Raw genomic sequence first — 18264 nt, forward strand, 5'->3', positions numbered from 1 at the left:
AGCAGGGGAGAGAATAGGACTGGACTTCCTAGCTGCCAGGGGATGAAAAGTTAAAGGATAGGAAGTAGGGGATTCATCCAGGGGATTCAGCCACAGGCAGAGGTCCCCAAGACACCAGGTGGGAGCGCTCAGCAGGAAAGCTACACAATGCAAGTATCCTGAGGTGTACACTGGGAGGAAACCAGATTAGTGTAGAGGGTTAAGAATAGAGAAATAACTGTTCAGTTCTTGGGCTGTGAAGCACATTAGTAACAAGTATACAGAATCACAATTATTTATATCATAGCCTGGTTAAGAGTGAAACTAAGAGAAACAAACACAATTATAGAAAATTAACTATAACAGTAAGTTGATTCTTTACCATCTTTCAGAGCATGACAGATGAGATGAGGGTTCTCTGTTGAGGGTTTTGCCTTTGAGAAAGTTTTGGGGAACTCATGTCTTCAAGGCTGTCATGAGTTTCATGAGAAGAACTATCATGGGAACAACCACTCAGCCAGACTCAGGAGACTAAACAACATAGTAGCAAAATTGTCTGGCCATCAACTTGATCTCTTTGTTCATGGTGCGCTCAAGTCCCTTAATCATGGTGGAAATGAAATAATAACTCAGCCAACAGCAGGCTTTGGTCCCAGGTTTCTGGATATCTGTATACAAATCATCAATGAGCAACTATCCCTTTTCCGTGTCTAAATGGCCACCTCCCTTCTGAGACTGTGCCTTTTAGGAAATTCCTTCTCTGATACATTAGTCACTTGAATATGGTGGGGACTTCAAAAAAATAACATAAAAATTTTACTACTGGGAAAGTGTAGATCTAGACCAATCAGAAGAGACTTGTGCTGCTGTAAGAGGTGGGGTTCCTGAGGCCCTGGCTGTCTACTCTTTAGTTGTATGTCCTGTCTGTCCCAGTGTGGGCCAGAATGAAAGTAAGGAATTCAGGAGTGAACAGAGACATTGGTTTGCAAATATTTTTCTTACTGAGCTTTTAATTTCAGATACTACATTTTTCAGTTTTCAACACTTAATTTATTCTATTTTTATAGATTCTAATGGTCTGTTGAAATGATCTTTTCACATAATGCGTTCCCTTTATTTTCTTTACTATGTTATAACATCTTGGTCTGCAAACTTATGTAATTCTGTTTCCACATTTGCTTTTTTTTTTTTATAGGTAATTTTATAGGTAATTTTCCTGCTTTTTGCCCAACCAGAGGCAGCAGGTACTGGCAGATGCTCCTTCTCGTCTGTTAGCAGATGTGGTGAGGGGATGGTCAGGTCAGTCCGGTTACACAGTCAATTGGGTTGGACCAGATTCTACTTGATCCTGGTATGTCTCTGAGTCCTTCTGGTGGTTTAAAGAAGCCCACTTACGCTCCGGACTTACAGCCTGGCAGGTCTCCAAATAGCTTGTGCTTAAGCAAGCTATTTGGTAGATTACCCCAAGTTTGGCAAACATCTTGGGAAGCACACTCACCTTATGTATGATGCAGGCCTCCTTCTTCCATTAGGACTTTGTTTCTTGTATACTGTAAGCCCATGGGAAATGCACCCTGCTATTAGAGCCCAGCCTCTGCTACTCCATTAGGCTTACTAAGGTAAATAAATGCTCCATGGGGCAAACCGTTCATGTGTTCTGCCTTAATCATATGACACATCAAATTCTACTGTGCTCTCTTTGTACCAGTAACAACCTCACGCTGGGGACATTGTGTAACTTTGATTGGCACCTGAATTTGGAAGAAAGAAAACAAAAAAAAGGGGGGGGGATACAATCATCAGATGTGACTAGTTCATCCAGAAAGGACTCATTTTTCTCGGAATTTTAGTCCACTAGTCCTCATCTCTGCGTCCCTAAAAATATGATTTTTTTTATACCATGTCTAGATTTTATAAACATTTCAGCAGCACACTTCACATGCAGAAGCGGAGATTCTGTATAGCTTTTTTAATATTTAACCAGAGTGAGGTCATACCTACAGGGCTGAGTCAGCCCAGGTCAGAAGATCACAACTTGTCTTAGGATCTTTTTAACCTGAAGTGCGGGGGTGGGGTGGGTGGGAGGAGAAAGGAGTGTGACAAAAGCCGTGAGTACAGTCTGAAAGAAGTTAGCCAAGAGCTCCAGAAATGAAGCCTTCACCCTGGAAAGGAGTGCAGTTATATCCAGGGCCTGGGGGTGGGTTTGGAGACCCTGATTCTTGTCACTTGTTTTTTCTGTGTTCTGATGACTTGAGCTACACAGCTCCCTTCTACGCCTGCGCTGACTCCGGGCTCTTGAGAGGCTGGGCCATCCTCAGTCCACACCCACTCTTGGGCTGAGAGGACACTCGGTTTTCATATCCTTTTCTTCTTAAGCTTTGTGGAGGTGGTTTATATTACCTGTAACTCAGAGTCTTAACTAAGACTGCTGCTTTAGTGACAGACAGGTCTGGCAGGGCCTGCTGAAAGGGCCTCCCTCACTGCGGAGGAAGAGAGCATGGCTGGAGATGGATTGAGCCCTTGACTTTATTAGATAATGAGTCTTCGCAGGGGAAATCGGAGCTTCTGGATTTGGGTCACACAACCCCATGCGGGAGGAGTTTCAGATATGTCTAAGATGTCATCTGATTGTCTGCCTAAGCCATGCTGTTTCTGACTTTAACCAAACCAGGAGAGGAGTTCCTCAAATAGCATCCAAAGTTGGGAGGGAAAACAGGAGATTCCTGTGTTTGTACATTTCACCTACATTCTGGTCTCCCAGCTTGCACTTGAGCCTTTGAGTTTACACCAGAGAGTAAACAAGAGAGCTATTTGGACATCACACACCACTTTGCCAGTTTCCCTTCTCTTCAATTATTTACCATCTAATTGTCTACAGTGAAACAGAATCTGCAAACAGAATCCAAGATGTGGCCTCATGAGTGAGCTGGAGGGGAAAGCTGAAGTTGAGGGAAGCAGTTTGTGCTGGCTAGCTTTATGTCAACTTGACACAAGCTAGAGCCATCTGAAAGGAGGGAACCTCTTTGAGAAAATGCCTCTGTGAGATCCAGCTGTAGGCAAGCCTGTAGGACATTTTCTTAATTAGTGACTGACACGGGGGGGGGGGGGGGGCTCAGACCATTGTGGGTTGGGCCGCAGCTGGTGGGTCCTGGAATCTACAAGAAAGCAGGTTGAATAAGCCATGAAGAGTCTGTAAGCTTCCGTGGCCTCTGCATCAGCCCCTGTCTTGAGGTTCCTACTCTGTTGAGTCCCTGTTCTGATTTCCCTCAGCATGGACTGGGATGTGGAAGTGTAAGCCAAAGAAATCCTTTCCTCCTTCCCAGGTTGCTTTTGGTCACAGTGTTTCATCACAGCGACAGAAACCCTAAAATACAGTTGGAGCAGAGGCAGGCCATCCCTCCTGCATCCAACGGACTTCTGAAACATAGGAGTGCCAGGTGGAGCTAGTGCCGTGGAGAGACAGAGTCTGGGCTGGAAGAAACCTGAGAACTCCAGTCTAGTCTCCTCTGAGGCCCAGTGCTCCTGCAGGGCTCTTTTGGGCCACAGTCTGGACATATCCGTCAACTGACTATGTCTACAAGGGCCTGTGAGCCTTGGTTTCTTCATTTTCAAAAGACTGAATATAAAAGGGATGGAAGGGAAAATAAATCTTTCTTTAGACTGAAAAAAAAAAAGCCACACTATGACTCATTTTATTTTTTACTCATGCCAATCACAGGAAAAATATTAGTAGCTGTGACAACAAGAAAAATGTCTTAAAGTAGAAAACTTAGAAAAATAATGATACAGATAAAATTCATGGTACCCTCACTGCTTATATTGGTTTCTTTTCCCATTGCTATGACATCAGACAACTCAACTTCAGGAAGGACGGGTTTACTTTGGGTCACTTTGGCTATACAGTCCGATGTGGTGGGGAAGGAAGCAATGGCGGCAGGAACTGGGCGCAGCTGGTCACTTTTCATCCAGGCCGGAGGCAGAAAGAAACCAAGGCTGGTGCTCAGCTCCCTTTCTTCTTACTCAGTTCACAACATTAACCCGAGACTGGTTCCACCCACAGTTAGGATGGGTCTCTCTGCTCCAATTAACCGAATCCGGAAACTCCCTCTCAGACCTAGCCAGAGGTTTTTCTCTGGGATGAGTCTAGTCCCTGTTGACTATCAATATTATCCATCACACTGCTCAACGGGATTTTCTCAGGAACATTTTGATATATTTTCTTTCACCTTTTGTAAACAACTATGTATAATGCAATTGAGGAATACTATGATTTTTTTTAAGCTTTTATTTGTGTGGGGAGGAAAGCTCGTGCTTTCCTCACGATGAAAGGGTCAGAGGATAGTGTGTGGGAGACAGTTCTCTCCTTCTGTTACGTGGGTCCTGGGGAATCAAACTCAGATTGTCAGGCTTGGTTGGCTGGCAAGCGAGCGCCCTTACCTGTTGAGCGTCTTGCTGACCTGAGACAGACTGTTATTATTTATAGCCGAGTTTCCCTATTGACATTTATAATAAGCTTCTTCTCAGTGTCAATAAATACTTATTCTAGTTTGCTTTCTGTTGCTGTGATAAAACATCATGACCAAAGCCAACTTGGAAAGGAAAAGATTTATTTCATCTTATGACTCCCAGGTCACAATCCATCACAGAGGGAAGTCAGGGCAGTAACTCAAGGCAGGAACTGATCCAGAGATCATGGAGGAACATTGCTTACTGGTGTGCTCAGCTATTTATAGAGCCTAAGCCCATTTATCTAGGAATGGTACCACACACAATGGGCTGGACCATCCCACATCAATCAGTTCCCACACACTAGTCTGAGGGAGGCGTGGGTCCCTTTCCCCAAGTGACTCTAGTTGTGTCAAGGTGACAAAAACTAACCAGCATGATAAAAACAAGATTTTTAATGATTAATTATCTCATTATAAGGAGGCACATGATTAGAACTCAGTGGATTCATTTGGTTTCATGTTAAAATGCAGTTGGGCAGCTAGGAAAGATGGTAGGAACAATTCAGTCACAGGCTGATAGGGAGAATCCTGAACAAATCTGAAAACAGCTCTTCTCTGCAGATCAACTTCAAGTAGCACAACAACAATCCCCCCAACACACTCAAATATACACACACCCACACACTGCCCCTGCCACCCCAGCAGTAACAGCTTCTGAAAAGAAAGTGAGGAAAAGGGAGTTGAGCAGTTAAGTCTGGGCTGTATGTGAGTGCCCAGGTAAAGGCCATGCATGACCCCATAGTCATTGCATCTAATCTATCATGTGTGTGGGCCTAGGAACAATGGGTCATTTGCCACCTTTTCCATTCGTATTTCCCTCCGATCCTTTTTCTAAAGCATAGGACACACCATCACCACCATCACCATTCACATAGCTGAAACCCCCAGTGTGAAAATCTAGCTTTTTTTTTTTTTTTTTTTTTTTTTTTCATTTGTGTAAACTCAGTCTTTGGGCTTGACTTATGTAAGTTTAGGGTAAAGGAAAGAAAAAGATGAGTGATCCATTTGCTGCTTAGGGGCCTATCTACACCAGCAGGTGCAACTTGAAGTTTGCAAGGGAATTGGTCCATGTCTTCCAAAATGGATTTTGGGGTGGAGAAGGAAGGAGAAGCCAGATACGTACACAGGATGGAGAAGAGTGCCACCCCCTTTTACCTCAGGCATGGAGGGGGGAGGGGACAGGGGTAAGTAAAGGCATGTTGCAGAAAGTCAGCGAAGCACCCACACCTGCTCATTATATCAAGTGTCTAGAGACTCCCTAAAAAATTAAGATGCAGTTGGCTCCCTCCCAGGGCAGGTGTGGAAGAGTTTCCAGACCAGCAGCTCCTCTTGCAAAGCTGGAGCAGAAATGAGGATCTGATTACTTGAAAGGGGGTCCAGTTAGTAGCTATGGTGACCTCCTTCAGCCCGTAGGACTTGCCTGGAACCAAAGACATAAGAAACTTCTAGGGAAACTCTTCAGTAATAGCCCAGTGAAGCCCACGTTTCCTTGTTTAAATCCAGATCCCACAACCATTTCCCATGAGACCTCAAAATGCTTAAGCTGTCCAAACAGCAGTTTCTGTATCTTATAAAGCAACAATAGTGATTCTCTCAGATTATTGCAGTATCCTGCTATGCCATCTGGTACCTAGTAGCCATGTCCAGAGAAAGGCATTTCCTCATTTCTTATGAAGGGATGCTTGAACATCAAGAGCAATGTCTAAAGCCAAGGAAAATCTGTTCCTTAGAAGTACACATGGTAACATTAAGCCAGGATACCATGTTCTAGACATGATGTTGAAGGCTTCATATCGGATCTCAAGAAACTCAGTTATGGATCGGTATTGCAAAAGTTCAGAAATGTTATACTTTCCCTAAGTTAAGCAGCGAGTAAGTTTTAAAAAACATCCCATGTCTTTCCTTCATAGGTGAGTGGACCTCAGGATGCATTGTAGTGATTCCTAGCTGAGCAGAATGGAACTAGTGAGTGAGGAGTGGTTGGTAGACTGAGGAAAAGCAGACATGCAGGCTTGCTCAGGTCCATGGGGCTAGACTGCCCTCTAGTGTTAGAGAGATCTCGGAGTCAGGTGGCTCTGGGGAGTGAGAGCAGCCTCACCCAGGCCTCCAACACACAAACAGAGAGAGAGAGAAAGAGGAGGGGGGGAGAGAGAGAGAATCTCCTGTGTCTGCCCTCCGTAGTGCTGAGGACAAATGCATATGCAGCTGATCCCATAGGAGCCCTTTCTAAAAATCCAAGGTCTCCAAGACAATCACCTTTCCCCAACAACATAACGAAAATCAGGTGGCTGAACAAACAGCAATTTATTTCTAATAGTTTGGAAATTGGGAAGTCCAAAGTCCAAGATTCAGTTCTTGGTGAGGGCTTGCTTCCTGGCTTGTAGAAGAGAGTCTTGTTTTTCTGCAGTTTTAAATGGTCCTTCTGTATTGTAATAATCTTTGGGCCAGTTTGAAGGTATCTAAGGCCCATAAACTCAGTGATGACTATGGTGTTTGTGTGTGTGTACCTGCCTGCCTGTCTGTCTAGGAGTGTCAAAGATGTTTTACTTAGCTTTCAAATGTCCCTCCTTTCCCTATAACACCTGGGTATAAATAAATATCACATATGAAGAACTGAAAATTTGCAATTTAGTGACTTAAAGTGTATCTCCATACCTAAATGTGAAAAATCTCTACCCCTGTGGAAATCTATTGAATCAGTGATCTAGTCTCTCTCCCTCTCTCTCCCTCTGTCTCTCTCTCCCTCAGTTTTTCGAGACAGGGTTTCCCTGGATAGCCTTGGCTGTCCTGGACTCACTTTGCAGACCAGGCTGGCCTTGAACTCACAGAGATCCACCTGCCTCTGCCTCCCATAGTGCTGGGATCACAGGCATGTGACTCAGTTCAGCAATCGGTTTTAATAAGCTTTGCAAACTGTTTTGAAGATTCAAAAATTTGAGAAGCACCAATTGACAGAGATTTCCAGAAAAATAGGATCAAACTCCTAATGAAATCTGCACTGCTTTAGTTATATAAACAAATACAACGTATATACAACTTTTCTTTATACTAGTTTGAGTTGTGCTTCCTGTTGCTTGTACGTGGAAACACTCCCAGGTACAGGACTTTGTTACAACAGAGCACAAGATCTTACTCCTACAAAAAACATCATCTGTCATAGTTAGGGTTATTACTGCTTTGATGAAACACCATGATCAAAAGCAAGTTGGAGGTGGGAAAGAGTTTATTTGGCTTACACTTCCACATCTTAGTCTTTCACTGAAGGAAGTCAGGGCAGGAACTCAAACAGGGAAGGAGCCTGGAGGCCGGAGCTGATGCAGAGCCTAAGGAGGGGTGCTGTTTACTGGTTTGATCCTTGTGGCTTGCTTAGGCTGCTTTTATATAGATCCCCCAGCACTACCTGCCCAGGGATGGTACCACCCATGATGGCCTGGACCCTCCCCCTTTAATCACTACAGGGTCCCTACAGCCCACTCTCATGGAGGCATTTTCTTTTTTTTTTTTTTAATTTAACTTTTATTAATTACACTTTATTCATTTTGTATCCTCCCATAAGCCCCTCCCTCCTCCCCTCCCAGTCCCCCCCACTTTCTGCATGCATGCCCCTCCCCATGTCCACTGACTGGGGAGGTCCTCCTCTCCTTCTTTCTGATCATTTTCTTAATGGAGGCTCCCAGCTTTCTTTTGACTCTACCTTGTGTCAAGTCAACATAAAACTATCCAACACACAAACTTAGGGGCATTAGAGTAAGAATGACGCCTGATTCATGTGAGCATCAATTGTAGCATAGGCACAGCAGTGTCCCGCTTTGAACCACACCAAGTCACAGGCTTGCGACAAGACCAGGGAGAGACAGGTTCATAAAGTAAGGGATGAAGGGTAGACATACCTCTTCCCACGCAGTCCTCACGGCCTGTCTAATAAACAATCTCCTAACGGTGGTGTGTTCCATCTTGTTGCCATGGGAGGTAATAACAGAAAATCTACCATCAAGGAGAGCTGCCATTTGAGCAAGAACATGGACTTGTGCATGCCAGGCGACTTTTTTTCTTTTGCCCCTTGTGGAAACTGGGAGGTTCCGGGTTGGTTGTTTCTGTGGCATGTGTGTTTTGGGAGTCAATGGTAGGAGGCAGGACCTCAGGAGTAGCTTCAGAATAAGAGTTGTCCTTTCCCATAGAATAACCCACTAAATGCTAGTCTCTGTTAGATGTTTTTTTTTTTTCACTTTGGATGGAGAAAGGGAGGGTGTTGGTGATCCAGTCCCTATGGAAACTGACATGGCTAAGGTTTCTGAATAGAGAAAATGGCCTTGTTGGCTGTCCCACCTGCCTTTTCCAGGCCATACCCCATCCCTGTCCCATGCTGTAAAAATGGAGGCTCCAGATGATACTAACACTACTGCTATGACATACTTTCTTGAAACCTGTAGCCCTTCTGCCCTAGTTCAGCAGTCACTGCTTTCCAGACTCGCTGGTTTCATCTTAGCCCTGCACCCCAACCTGCAGCCTGCAAGTGCTCCCATCCGTCAGTCCCAGAATCTATCCTCCCCAGAGCCCACATCCTGGCCTGTGCTCTCAGTGAGCTCCCAAATGGCTCAGCTCTCTTGGCTGCTATCTCAGATTCCTGGGCATCTGTTGTGTGGTGGGAGCTGGTTGCAGCCTCTGTGTTGTCTTTTCAGCTGGACCTTGCTTATTGCCTTTTCAGGCAAGCTATGTCAGAACTGCCCCTTCATGCGGCAGGCAGGCTGGGTGACTTGCCAGACCATGTAAGGGTCTAGATGAGAGGTAGAGCCTAGAGCCAGCCTGGGAACATGATCCACACGACACCATAATTCTTGTGCCCATAAAACTACTCTGCAGCTCACAAGTAGCCTATCAGTGAGTGCTTACTTCTTTTGGAAGCCCTCCAGAAACACAATCTTTAAAGTGCAGACTGTAGAGTACTAAAGACTCTAAGGCCAGGGGCTAACGGGAAGGGAGGGAGGGGATTAGAAGTGTTTAGAGACCCCTGATAGGTCAGGAGAGTGAATTTACTTAGAGCCACAGTGAACCAGGGCTGTAGGCTGGGGCCATGGCGGAGGCGAATGTGTTCATCTCCCACACAGCTGCAGGCATCGGATCATCATATACCCAGCCTACAAGTTCTTCGTGCTGACTGTCCTGCTTTCTTTTCCTCTCAAGCCAGAGTCCCTCCCTGGAGGGTTCCATGGCACCCATTTCCATTGAAACTGCTCCTCCCCCACCCCCGGCCCTCTGCCCTGGCCAACTTCCACAGAACAGCATGCTGACAGCAGGACAGAAGGGTCACCAGCGAGGGAGAGGGAAGACGAGGGTAAGAACAAATAAGGGAGAAAACTTTAACCATGCACACGGGCTTTTGTAAGAACTTTATTTCTCAAAAAGAGGGAAAGAATCCAAAGTATTAAAATAATCCTCTAGTCTTTGTTCTGGAGGTCAAGAATAGGATGACAAAATAATTCATATAAAAAGGTCAAGCATAACTGTAGATCTTCCACTTGTAGGAACATCCTGAAATTCATACCTCCAGCGTGATGCCCAGATTCCAGCTACATCAATGGTACCATGTGGCCCCTGGCCAGGGACAGACTGAAGATGTCTGGGATGCAACTTCACAGACACAAAGGCCAGTCTTTCCAGTGGGTATAGGTTAGTCCACTTTAGTTACCGTTTCTCATGAAAATGTTAAAGGTTTTAACGAGTTGCCCCTCAAGAATTCGCAGTTTCCTTTTCTGAAGATGAGTGTGTATAAAAGAAATGAAATTACACGTGGAAGTGACAGGGCTGAGGATGGCAGGGCTGGTCCCAGTCAAACACCAAGAGATTTTACCTCACTGAGGTGATACAAGCACCCAGAACTTTCCCTTGTCATTGATGTGAGATGCCGTCTCTTAGTTTCTACCTCTGAGAAGGAATGGACTGGGAGAAGCCAAGCCTCCTTCTGCAACAAAGATTCTCATCCCAAGACTGGACTGGGGCTAGGGGGACAGCCTGGTGGTAAGGCCTTTTCCTAGCAAAGACAGACACACAAGAAGGCTGGAATGGAGTGTGGACAATAGCTAAGATGGAAGTGCTGAGCTGAGCCAGAAGCACAGGTGAACTGCTGGGAAGGGAGACCCTTCCAAGGAGCAGGGGCCAAGAGCAGGTTCTCTTTGGAGATTCCCGAGTAGCCTAACTGTGCCAGCCTGCACAGCACAGTCCTGACTGGCTCCTCTCAGCTGAAATTTCTCTGGGGAACAGGGAGGTTCTCGTGGAGATACTTTAGGCTACCGTGCTCTGAGAAGTCTGAGACCACGTGGTCTTGCCCTCGGAGCAGCCACTTCGTAGTCAGCAGTCCCTCAAGGCCTACTGGTCCCCGGGCGTGGATTCGTGATGTACTGATTCCTACTTCAGCTCCTATTAAAAAGCAGAAACAAAAGGGAAAAAATGATCATGGAGAAAGCTGTGGCTTTCCCCAGCCGTTGCTGCCTGGTCACCTATGAGCCTACAATGGGTATCTTCTCTGCTAACTTCTGACCCCATCCTCTGGGGCCCCCCGGTGTTCCTCACCCACGTGGGTGTGTCCTCTGCTCCTTCCCCTTCTGCGATACAGTGCAGTATTTCACTTCTTTTACTGTCCTTCATCCAAGGGTATTCTGAGTGTTTAGGGAGAGCCCTCTTCATCAGTCTAGGCCCTCTCAATCATGTACCCCATCTCAACATCTGGGCATGCCCTGAAGCTTACAATAATGTCCAGGATGGAGTTCATCTCCCTAAACCGCTCCCTCCCCTGAGATGCGATCTTACTGGATAGCCCAGGGCGGCCTTGAACTTTTGATCTTCCTGCCTCAGCCTCCTGAGTGGTAGGACATCGGGTATGGCCCATTATGCCAAAATAGTTTTTATTTATTTATTTTTTAAAAATTCATTTATTTTTATTTTGTATGTGTAAACTTACACGAATATATGTGTACCACATGCCCGCCAGTGCCAATGGAGGCCAGAGGAGAAGGTTGGGTCCCCCGGAACTGGAGTTAGGGGGCCTCTGGCTCCACATACACGCATATACACGCCTGTGTATCTGCATATACACACACACACACACACACCTGCACAATGATACATGCATACACATACACACACACCCACACACACACACCTCCAATATTCACAGAATGTGCCACAAATATCTTACTAGATGCTTGTGCAATGGTCCCCTGGAATAGCAGACTGTTCAAACAACTCTATGGAGAGCTGGAAGTTTTATCAGTCATGAAAGGACTATTTCTAATGCTCACATTTGTCTAATGCTCACACAGATGGCAAACCAGATGCCATGGTTGGGGATAGTGAATCAGGTCTCTAATTTGTCTGTGCAGATGCCAGGGGTAAAGCCAGGGCCCTGCACATTCTAAGCACGTGCTTCAGATGGAATCCCCGCACACTTTCTCCATGGCCCCCGTTGGTGGTGCTCAGGCTCTGTGCAGGTACCCACACCTCCCGTTCTACGTTGTGGCTCCTATCTCTGTGTCGCTCGAAAGCTGTGTGTCTGCCGTGGCAGGCTCTCCAGGGACCACGGCAGCTTGTGAACCAAGCTGTGCCTGCCTGCACTGCAGTGCCCGGCCTTGTGCATGTTGGGTGTAACATTGGCTGTGTGACTCTGGGCAAGTGACTTGACTTGTCTCTTGGTTTCCCCATCTATGGAAAAGGAATTAAGAACAGCTGCTTCTTCACAGGTGGAAGTCCCACCAGTGCAGGTAGCGAACAGGGTTATCCTTGATTCTCTGTCTGTTCTGTATCTGGGTCACACACCTGACTGGAGGGAGGTGTCTTTACTTTGCTGTGGTGTTTAGAGTCTGTGGTGGGAGAGCCACCGGGGACACCTTTTCCTTGTCTTTCTTACCCAGTCCAAAGCGGTAGCCATCAGAGAAGCGAGTACTGGCATTCCAGAACACACAGGCGCTATCCACGTGCTGGAGGAAGAACTCAGCTGTTTTCTCTGGTTGGGGGGGGGGGTGGAGAAAGCAAATGAGGATGACGAATGGCAAACACACCCACTTTTGGTCACTCCCCAGTGACAGATCTGGCCTCGCATGTCTCCTCACACGTCAAACACACAGGCTTAGGACAACTCTGAAGAGGAAGATGGCGAACCAGATGCCATGGCTGGGGATGGTGAATCAGGTCTCTAAGCAGTTGTGCTTCCATGCTGAGACACCCTGTTTAGGCCTGATCACTAAGTCCACACCCATCAGTTCTGTGCCCTTGAGCAGGCGAGTGACCATCCACGTGCCTGGGTGAGAAGGGAAGGACATTACCTGGTTTTCAGGGTGTAGAGGGTGAAGCCAGTTGGCCCCTGGGAACCCTCACCCCAATGCCTCATGGTAAGTGGTCAGTTAATGATTGCTGCTCCTTGGTGCTATGGTTACAGCGCCAGTAAATCGGCTGTGAGTTCCTCAGGGGCGATGAGGCTTCCTTTACTACCAGGCCTCAGAGCCAGATGCCCTAGCGTGACCTCTGATATGCTTATGGGTGTTAAATGAATCAGTGTGCAGTTTGTCCTGCTCTTAACCTCCAGATGCTGTTTCTTCAGCTGTAAATTTTTAAAACTTTTCCTTTTCTTGGACCCTCAGTCTTGCTGGTCAGGCTTGCAACTTGGGTCCCTCCTGCCTTAGCTTCCTGAGTTCTGAGATTACAGATGTTTAGTCATGTCTGGCTCTGAACTACTTGGTAGGGCAGCTGCATGGGTAAAAAGGTAATGTCTCTCAAGCAGGGGAAGCCATATTTAGAGTAGTGCCAGTCATCCCTGCACCAGGCCGATGGAGGCCCCTGGGATGGACCCACAGGGAGATCAGAGAGGGCTTAAGCCATGAGCTTTTCTCCAGTGCTACGATTGTCACTGGTCAGTCTGGCGTGTGCTTTCCTGCAGGGCCAGAGGGGCTGAGAGCAACAGCATCAGCTGAGGGTCAGAGCAGAGAGACCTGATACCACATGCCTGAAGCAGTGCAAACTGACCGTTCTCCGTGACGATGACATCTGTGTGGGAGCTGCCGTACTTATGGATGTGATCAATGGCTTCCTGGGCGCTGTCCACCACTTCGATGCACACTTCCAGGTCCCCATACTCTGTTCGGAGTGACTTCACTTCTGAGGGGCTGAACGTCAGGTAGGAGGCAAACTTGGGGCCTGCGTGAATTTTTACCTGTCAGAAAGGAAATCCGATACAAAACCAAGAGTAGTACAGCAGCAGCAGGAGCCAGTAGCTGGGCCTGAACGACGAGCTGGGGTGAAGAGGAGCCTGGGTAACGCACCAAGGCCCTGGCGAGCCGCAGCCAGACTGCTAATAGGCCTGCAGGGTGATCTCGCCCTCCTCACACCCGCATCCTCTGCTCTGGTGCCAGGCCAGGGCTTGCTGGCCACTGTTCCAGCAGCAGGCCCTTGAGCAAGCTGGAGCAGGAGTCAAATGAATGCTGAATGCATGAGGCACACAAGCCCCTGACTTTTTACTGAAGGAACATTTAATCATAAACTCCCATTCTCCATGAAGTGGAACCTGTGCTGGATTCATGAGAAGGAGGCGGCAACATATATGTATCTTCCCTTCCTACTCCCAGGGGAGGCCTGGCTTGGTGCTCAAGGCTGAGTACCTGTACAATTCTGGCCTGTCACACCAGTTCCAGGCTCTCAAAATGACCCTGTTCCTACTTAGAAGAATGTAAGGTTTCTGGGCTGGCCACGGAGGGACTTAACCACAGTCTGATCCCGCACAGGCTTGCTCTCTCAGACTGCACAGGACTAGGTTCATGCCTTGATTCATTCAGGTCATGGCTCCAGCTATGACAAGCTGTATTTGCCCTTCCATGGTGGCTTGAGGCCCTGACTGTGACTTTACTGGGCACTCCACTTTCTCCAGGACTGGGAGACCCAATCTGTCTGTCATCAGATCACCCTGAGGGTTTAGTTCCTGCACACAAAGGTGCTGCATGCAGCGTGCACATGGCCTCATCTTGGTTTGAAGCCTGTCAATGCAATCCTCATTCCGACACTGAGGATGCCAAGGGTTTGCCCACATTAAGGTGAGGGGGCGCGGTTCTAGCCGAGGACACCTTTCCTCCCGTGCAGGAAGGTGACTGTGATATTTGGCATCTACAGGAAGGCAGCAATCAGGCGGGCTACTATCGTACAGACTTGAATGCAGTGAGCAATGATGTGTGTTCTGATTCCCCTTTACTCTGTGCGGTACACTTTTGATTTCAAATGATTTAAGGTGCTGGGTATAGTTCTGACCGACGGGGGATTACTGAAGCATACCTTTGCATGTGCTTGTGACGGGGTTTCCAGAGAAACTTAGATCTCATTAGACCTCTGGCCTAATGAGTGGATTAACCCTTTGATGGCTCTGTAGTAGGATGGATAATTGGGAAGGGGTAAAAGGTAGAAGATAAGCCTCCTTGAGGGAGAATACCACTAGAGACACATTCCCTCTTTCTCTGATTGCTGGCTTCCGTGAGGTAAGCTGCTCCCTCACCATGATGGAACAAACCCTCTGAAACTGTGAGCCAAGTTAAGGTGTTACAGGCGTCGTTAGGCTACAGCGTAACTAAAGGAAGCATCTGCTCTGTCAGTTCTCAGGTTTTCTAGCTGCAGCCTTAAGGAAACGCTGGGTCCCACTAGGGAGTCACATTTCCCCAGACTTCCACTGAAATGCAGCCTCTATTCTGCATTTCACACTAGACTGACATACAGTGCTGTGCCCAGACACAGATTCTAGGCATTTGCTTTTCTTTTGTGGCTATGTATGGTCCTCCATGTAGTTTTGTTTCTGCTATTAGTCTTTTAAGTTGTTTTTCTTGGATGTTTGGTTTGGCTATGGTGACACAGAAACCTAACACCGTTATTCACTGGGGCCATACTGTATCGATAAACATCCTTCCCTTGATACACAGAAGGATGCCACGTCAGGGTCACAGCAACCAAGGAGAGCAGGCTGCTTCCTTAGGCTGCACTAGCTTACATAAGAGCTCGCTCACACTTGCACATTTGGTGTACAGACACATGTATAACACTCACACATAAAATAAAATAGTAAAAACACTGTGCCCCCCCCCCATAAAAAAGCTCTCAAAACAAAACCAAAAATAAAAAATGTTACAGAAAAGGAAATGCCCAGTTGGAAATACAACTTTGCCACCCAAATAAAACATTGCTATAAAGATCCCAGTCTGTATGGTGCTATGTGGTCTGTTACCCTCAGACCCTTGCAGCAGGGAACTAACGCTGCACTCTGGAATGTGTGCAGCCATCTGTGTGTCAGTTCCATCCACACAGCAGCAGTCTGCAGGAGGCAGGGGTAATGTCTTATTTACCCCTGAACTCAGCACAGCACTGCACGCACAGCCTAAGTACAACACACTGTTTTAAGCCTCCTGGACTGTTCCTGCTCTAATGTCTCCTGTGGGTCTAGCGTACCTGTTCCACCCTCAGCATATCAATGATCTGGTCAAATAAGGGTGATCTCAGCAGGTCCCGGTGGATGAGCAAAGTCTCCAAGGCATTGCAGGCAGCTGGATATTCACATTTGGAGTCTCTGACTGAAGGAAAGGAAGAGCGAAGAGTGAGTCCTGTGTACACGATCCACAGGCACCAGGGATTCACCAAGATTTCCCCCTCACTTCCAAGGAGCCCCGGGACAGCTCACCGAGTCGGGTGACCTTGTCCACACTGGCCTCGCAATCCACATACATGTGGCAGATCCCTTCGCTGTGGCCCATCACTGGGATCCCCTTGGCAGCTTTCTGGATGTCTCTGACCAGTTGGGAGGAGCCTCGAGGAATGATCAGATCTATTATTTTGTCAAGGCGACAGAGATCCTCAACTTCTTCTCTGGTGTTCACCTGAAGAGGGAGGGAGCCAAAGAGGAAGATGACACTTTCTGGCTACACAAAATACAGGAACAGCAGCTTCCCCTTTACAGAGCAGCGGCTGCACTCTGATAACTAACTTCAGCACTGGGAACACTTATTCTGGGAACAAGTTCCTGACTGTGGAAACCAAAGGCCGTCCGGCAAAAGCTGGTCAAGCTGTTCAGAGATGGGACTGTGGGCTTCGCCTGGCACCACACTCCGCATTTCAGACATGGCCTGTGCCTGCAGAGAGCTCAGTCACAGAAGGGAGGACAGTGGGACAGCTAACACAGCACAGGGCAGAGGAACTTTTTAAATGCTCAGGAGGTCCGGAGTGCTGTGAGTGGATGGTAAGCAGGCACAGACGATGCCAGGCCACAGGATCACTAGAAGTGACCACTTGGGGGCATGCTGGGTCTCATTAGGAGGTCACATTTCCCTGAGACTTCCACTGACAACCTCGATCCTGAGATGCAGACTAGACAAATCACAAGTGCCTGTGTTGAGACATAGAGGTGCCAGGCATTTTCTTGTCTTTTCTAGATTTGTTAGTGTCTTCCATCTAGTCACACTATGAGAGAAATACAACGTGCATGTGCTAGAATACTCAGAGCTACTTTATTTCATGAAGCCAATGCCCAGGACCAGCCCAAATACCCATCTTCGGCATGTGGCTATAAATGAACTACTACATGGTCATGAAAAGGGAGAAAGAACTGTTGGATTCAAAACTACAGATGAATACCACAACGATAATAAAGTAATAAACAAAGGTCATAAAATAGAAAAGTGCATTCTGGATGACTCTATCAAAGTTCAGGAACAGAACTGAATGTGGTGAATGGCAAAGACAGTGGGAAGGGCAGGAAGGGCCCTGTGGTATGCTGCAGACATGCGGTTAGTGGCCGTGCATATTCACACACCTGTCTACGTGCAATCTGCATGTACTCCGTGAGTTAGTACACACTGGTAGAGAGCGAGGAGGAGAGGGAGGCAAGCAGGAAGGGAACCCATCCAGCCAGGCTGTGCTAGAGCTGGCCTGAGTTCTGAAGCCTGGAATCCTCCCACCAGATTCTCCCTGAGCAAGCAATGAGGCAGCTCCTCCCCACAGGGAGAAGGGAATCCTGAGATGTTGGTGTGGAGGAACCTTCCATGAAAAAAGAAAGCTCTAGAAGTGGCTTAAATCAAATTAAAACCCTACCATAGACTGTCGAGTTTTTGTACCCCCAACTCTGGTTTTACTCAGTCCAGAACATGGGCCTAGGAATGAACAGCATTTCCTCACAGGGTTATAGTGAGAATTAAAGGACATAATTAATGAAAGTGTCTCACATGACTCGAACCTGTTCCCACTGAACTCAACTGGCAGCTCCGGCCAGGTTAGTGACCCTGGTGATAGCGGCAGCAGCGTCACCAGCAGCAACCACAGGAGGGCTGGCGATAAACTTTCCTAACGTGGCTTAAGTCAAATCTAAACTCTACCAAAGACTGGTGGGTCCTTTACCCCCGAGTCAGATGACCCTAAATAACCCCACCAATGGGAGAGACCTAGCCCTACAGTGGGTCTGTCACTCTGGTAATCTAATGAATGAGCGTCTGGGGGCCAGTGGTATGGCTAAGCGGGTAAAGGTGCTTGCCACACAAGCCTGGAGACCCGAGTTCAGTTCCTGGAACCCAGGTAAAGGTGGGAGGAGGGAAGTGACTCCACAGAATTGTCCTCTGACCTAAACGCCAGGATATGTCGGCATGGCAGTGGCTCTCCCAAGCCAGTGACCACCCACCTGGCTTGTAGAATGGCCTAGGGTTCACAAAACTTGCTGCCTCTCTAATCAAGCTCACCTGTAGAAGCATCTTGGCTTCTCTACAACCTAACATTT

At 47.3% G+C, this 18264-nt stretch overlaps 1 protein-coding gene across 5 annotated transcripts in view; it reads right to left on the bottom strand.

Annotated features, from left to right (window-relative positions):
- Nucleotides 1–9859: 9859 nt before the first annotated feature.
- The window catches only part of Aldh18a1 (aldehyde dehydrogenase 18 family member A1), a 34851-nt gene continuing 26446 nt past the window's right edge, over nt 9860–18264 (bottom strand). For all 5 annotated transcript variants that reach the window (XM_021633059.2, XM_021633055.2, XM_021633057.2 and 2 more), the window contains 5 exons: nt 16183–16378; nt 15954–16075; nt 13500–13686; nt 12388–12483; nt 9860–10901 (listed from right to left, as the gene is read on the bottom strand). In XM_021633059.2, coding sequence (XP_021488734.1) covers nt 10720–10901; nt 12388–12483; nt 13500–13686; nt 15954–16075; nt 16183–16378 — 783 coding nt within the window. In that variant the 3' untranslated portion in view covers nt 9860–10719. The remainder of the gene's footprint in view (nt 10902–12387; nt 12484–13499; nt 13687–15953; nt 16076–16182; nt 16379–18264) is intronic.

This window comes from Meriones unguiculatus, chromosome 1 (assembly GCF_030254825.1).
Source record: "Meriones unguiculatus strain TT.TT164.6M chromosome 1, Bangor_MerUng_6.1, whole genome shotgun sequence".
Lineage (NCBI taxonomy): Eukaryota > Metazoa > Chordata > Mammalia > Rodentia > Muridae > Meriones > Meriones unguiculatus.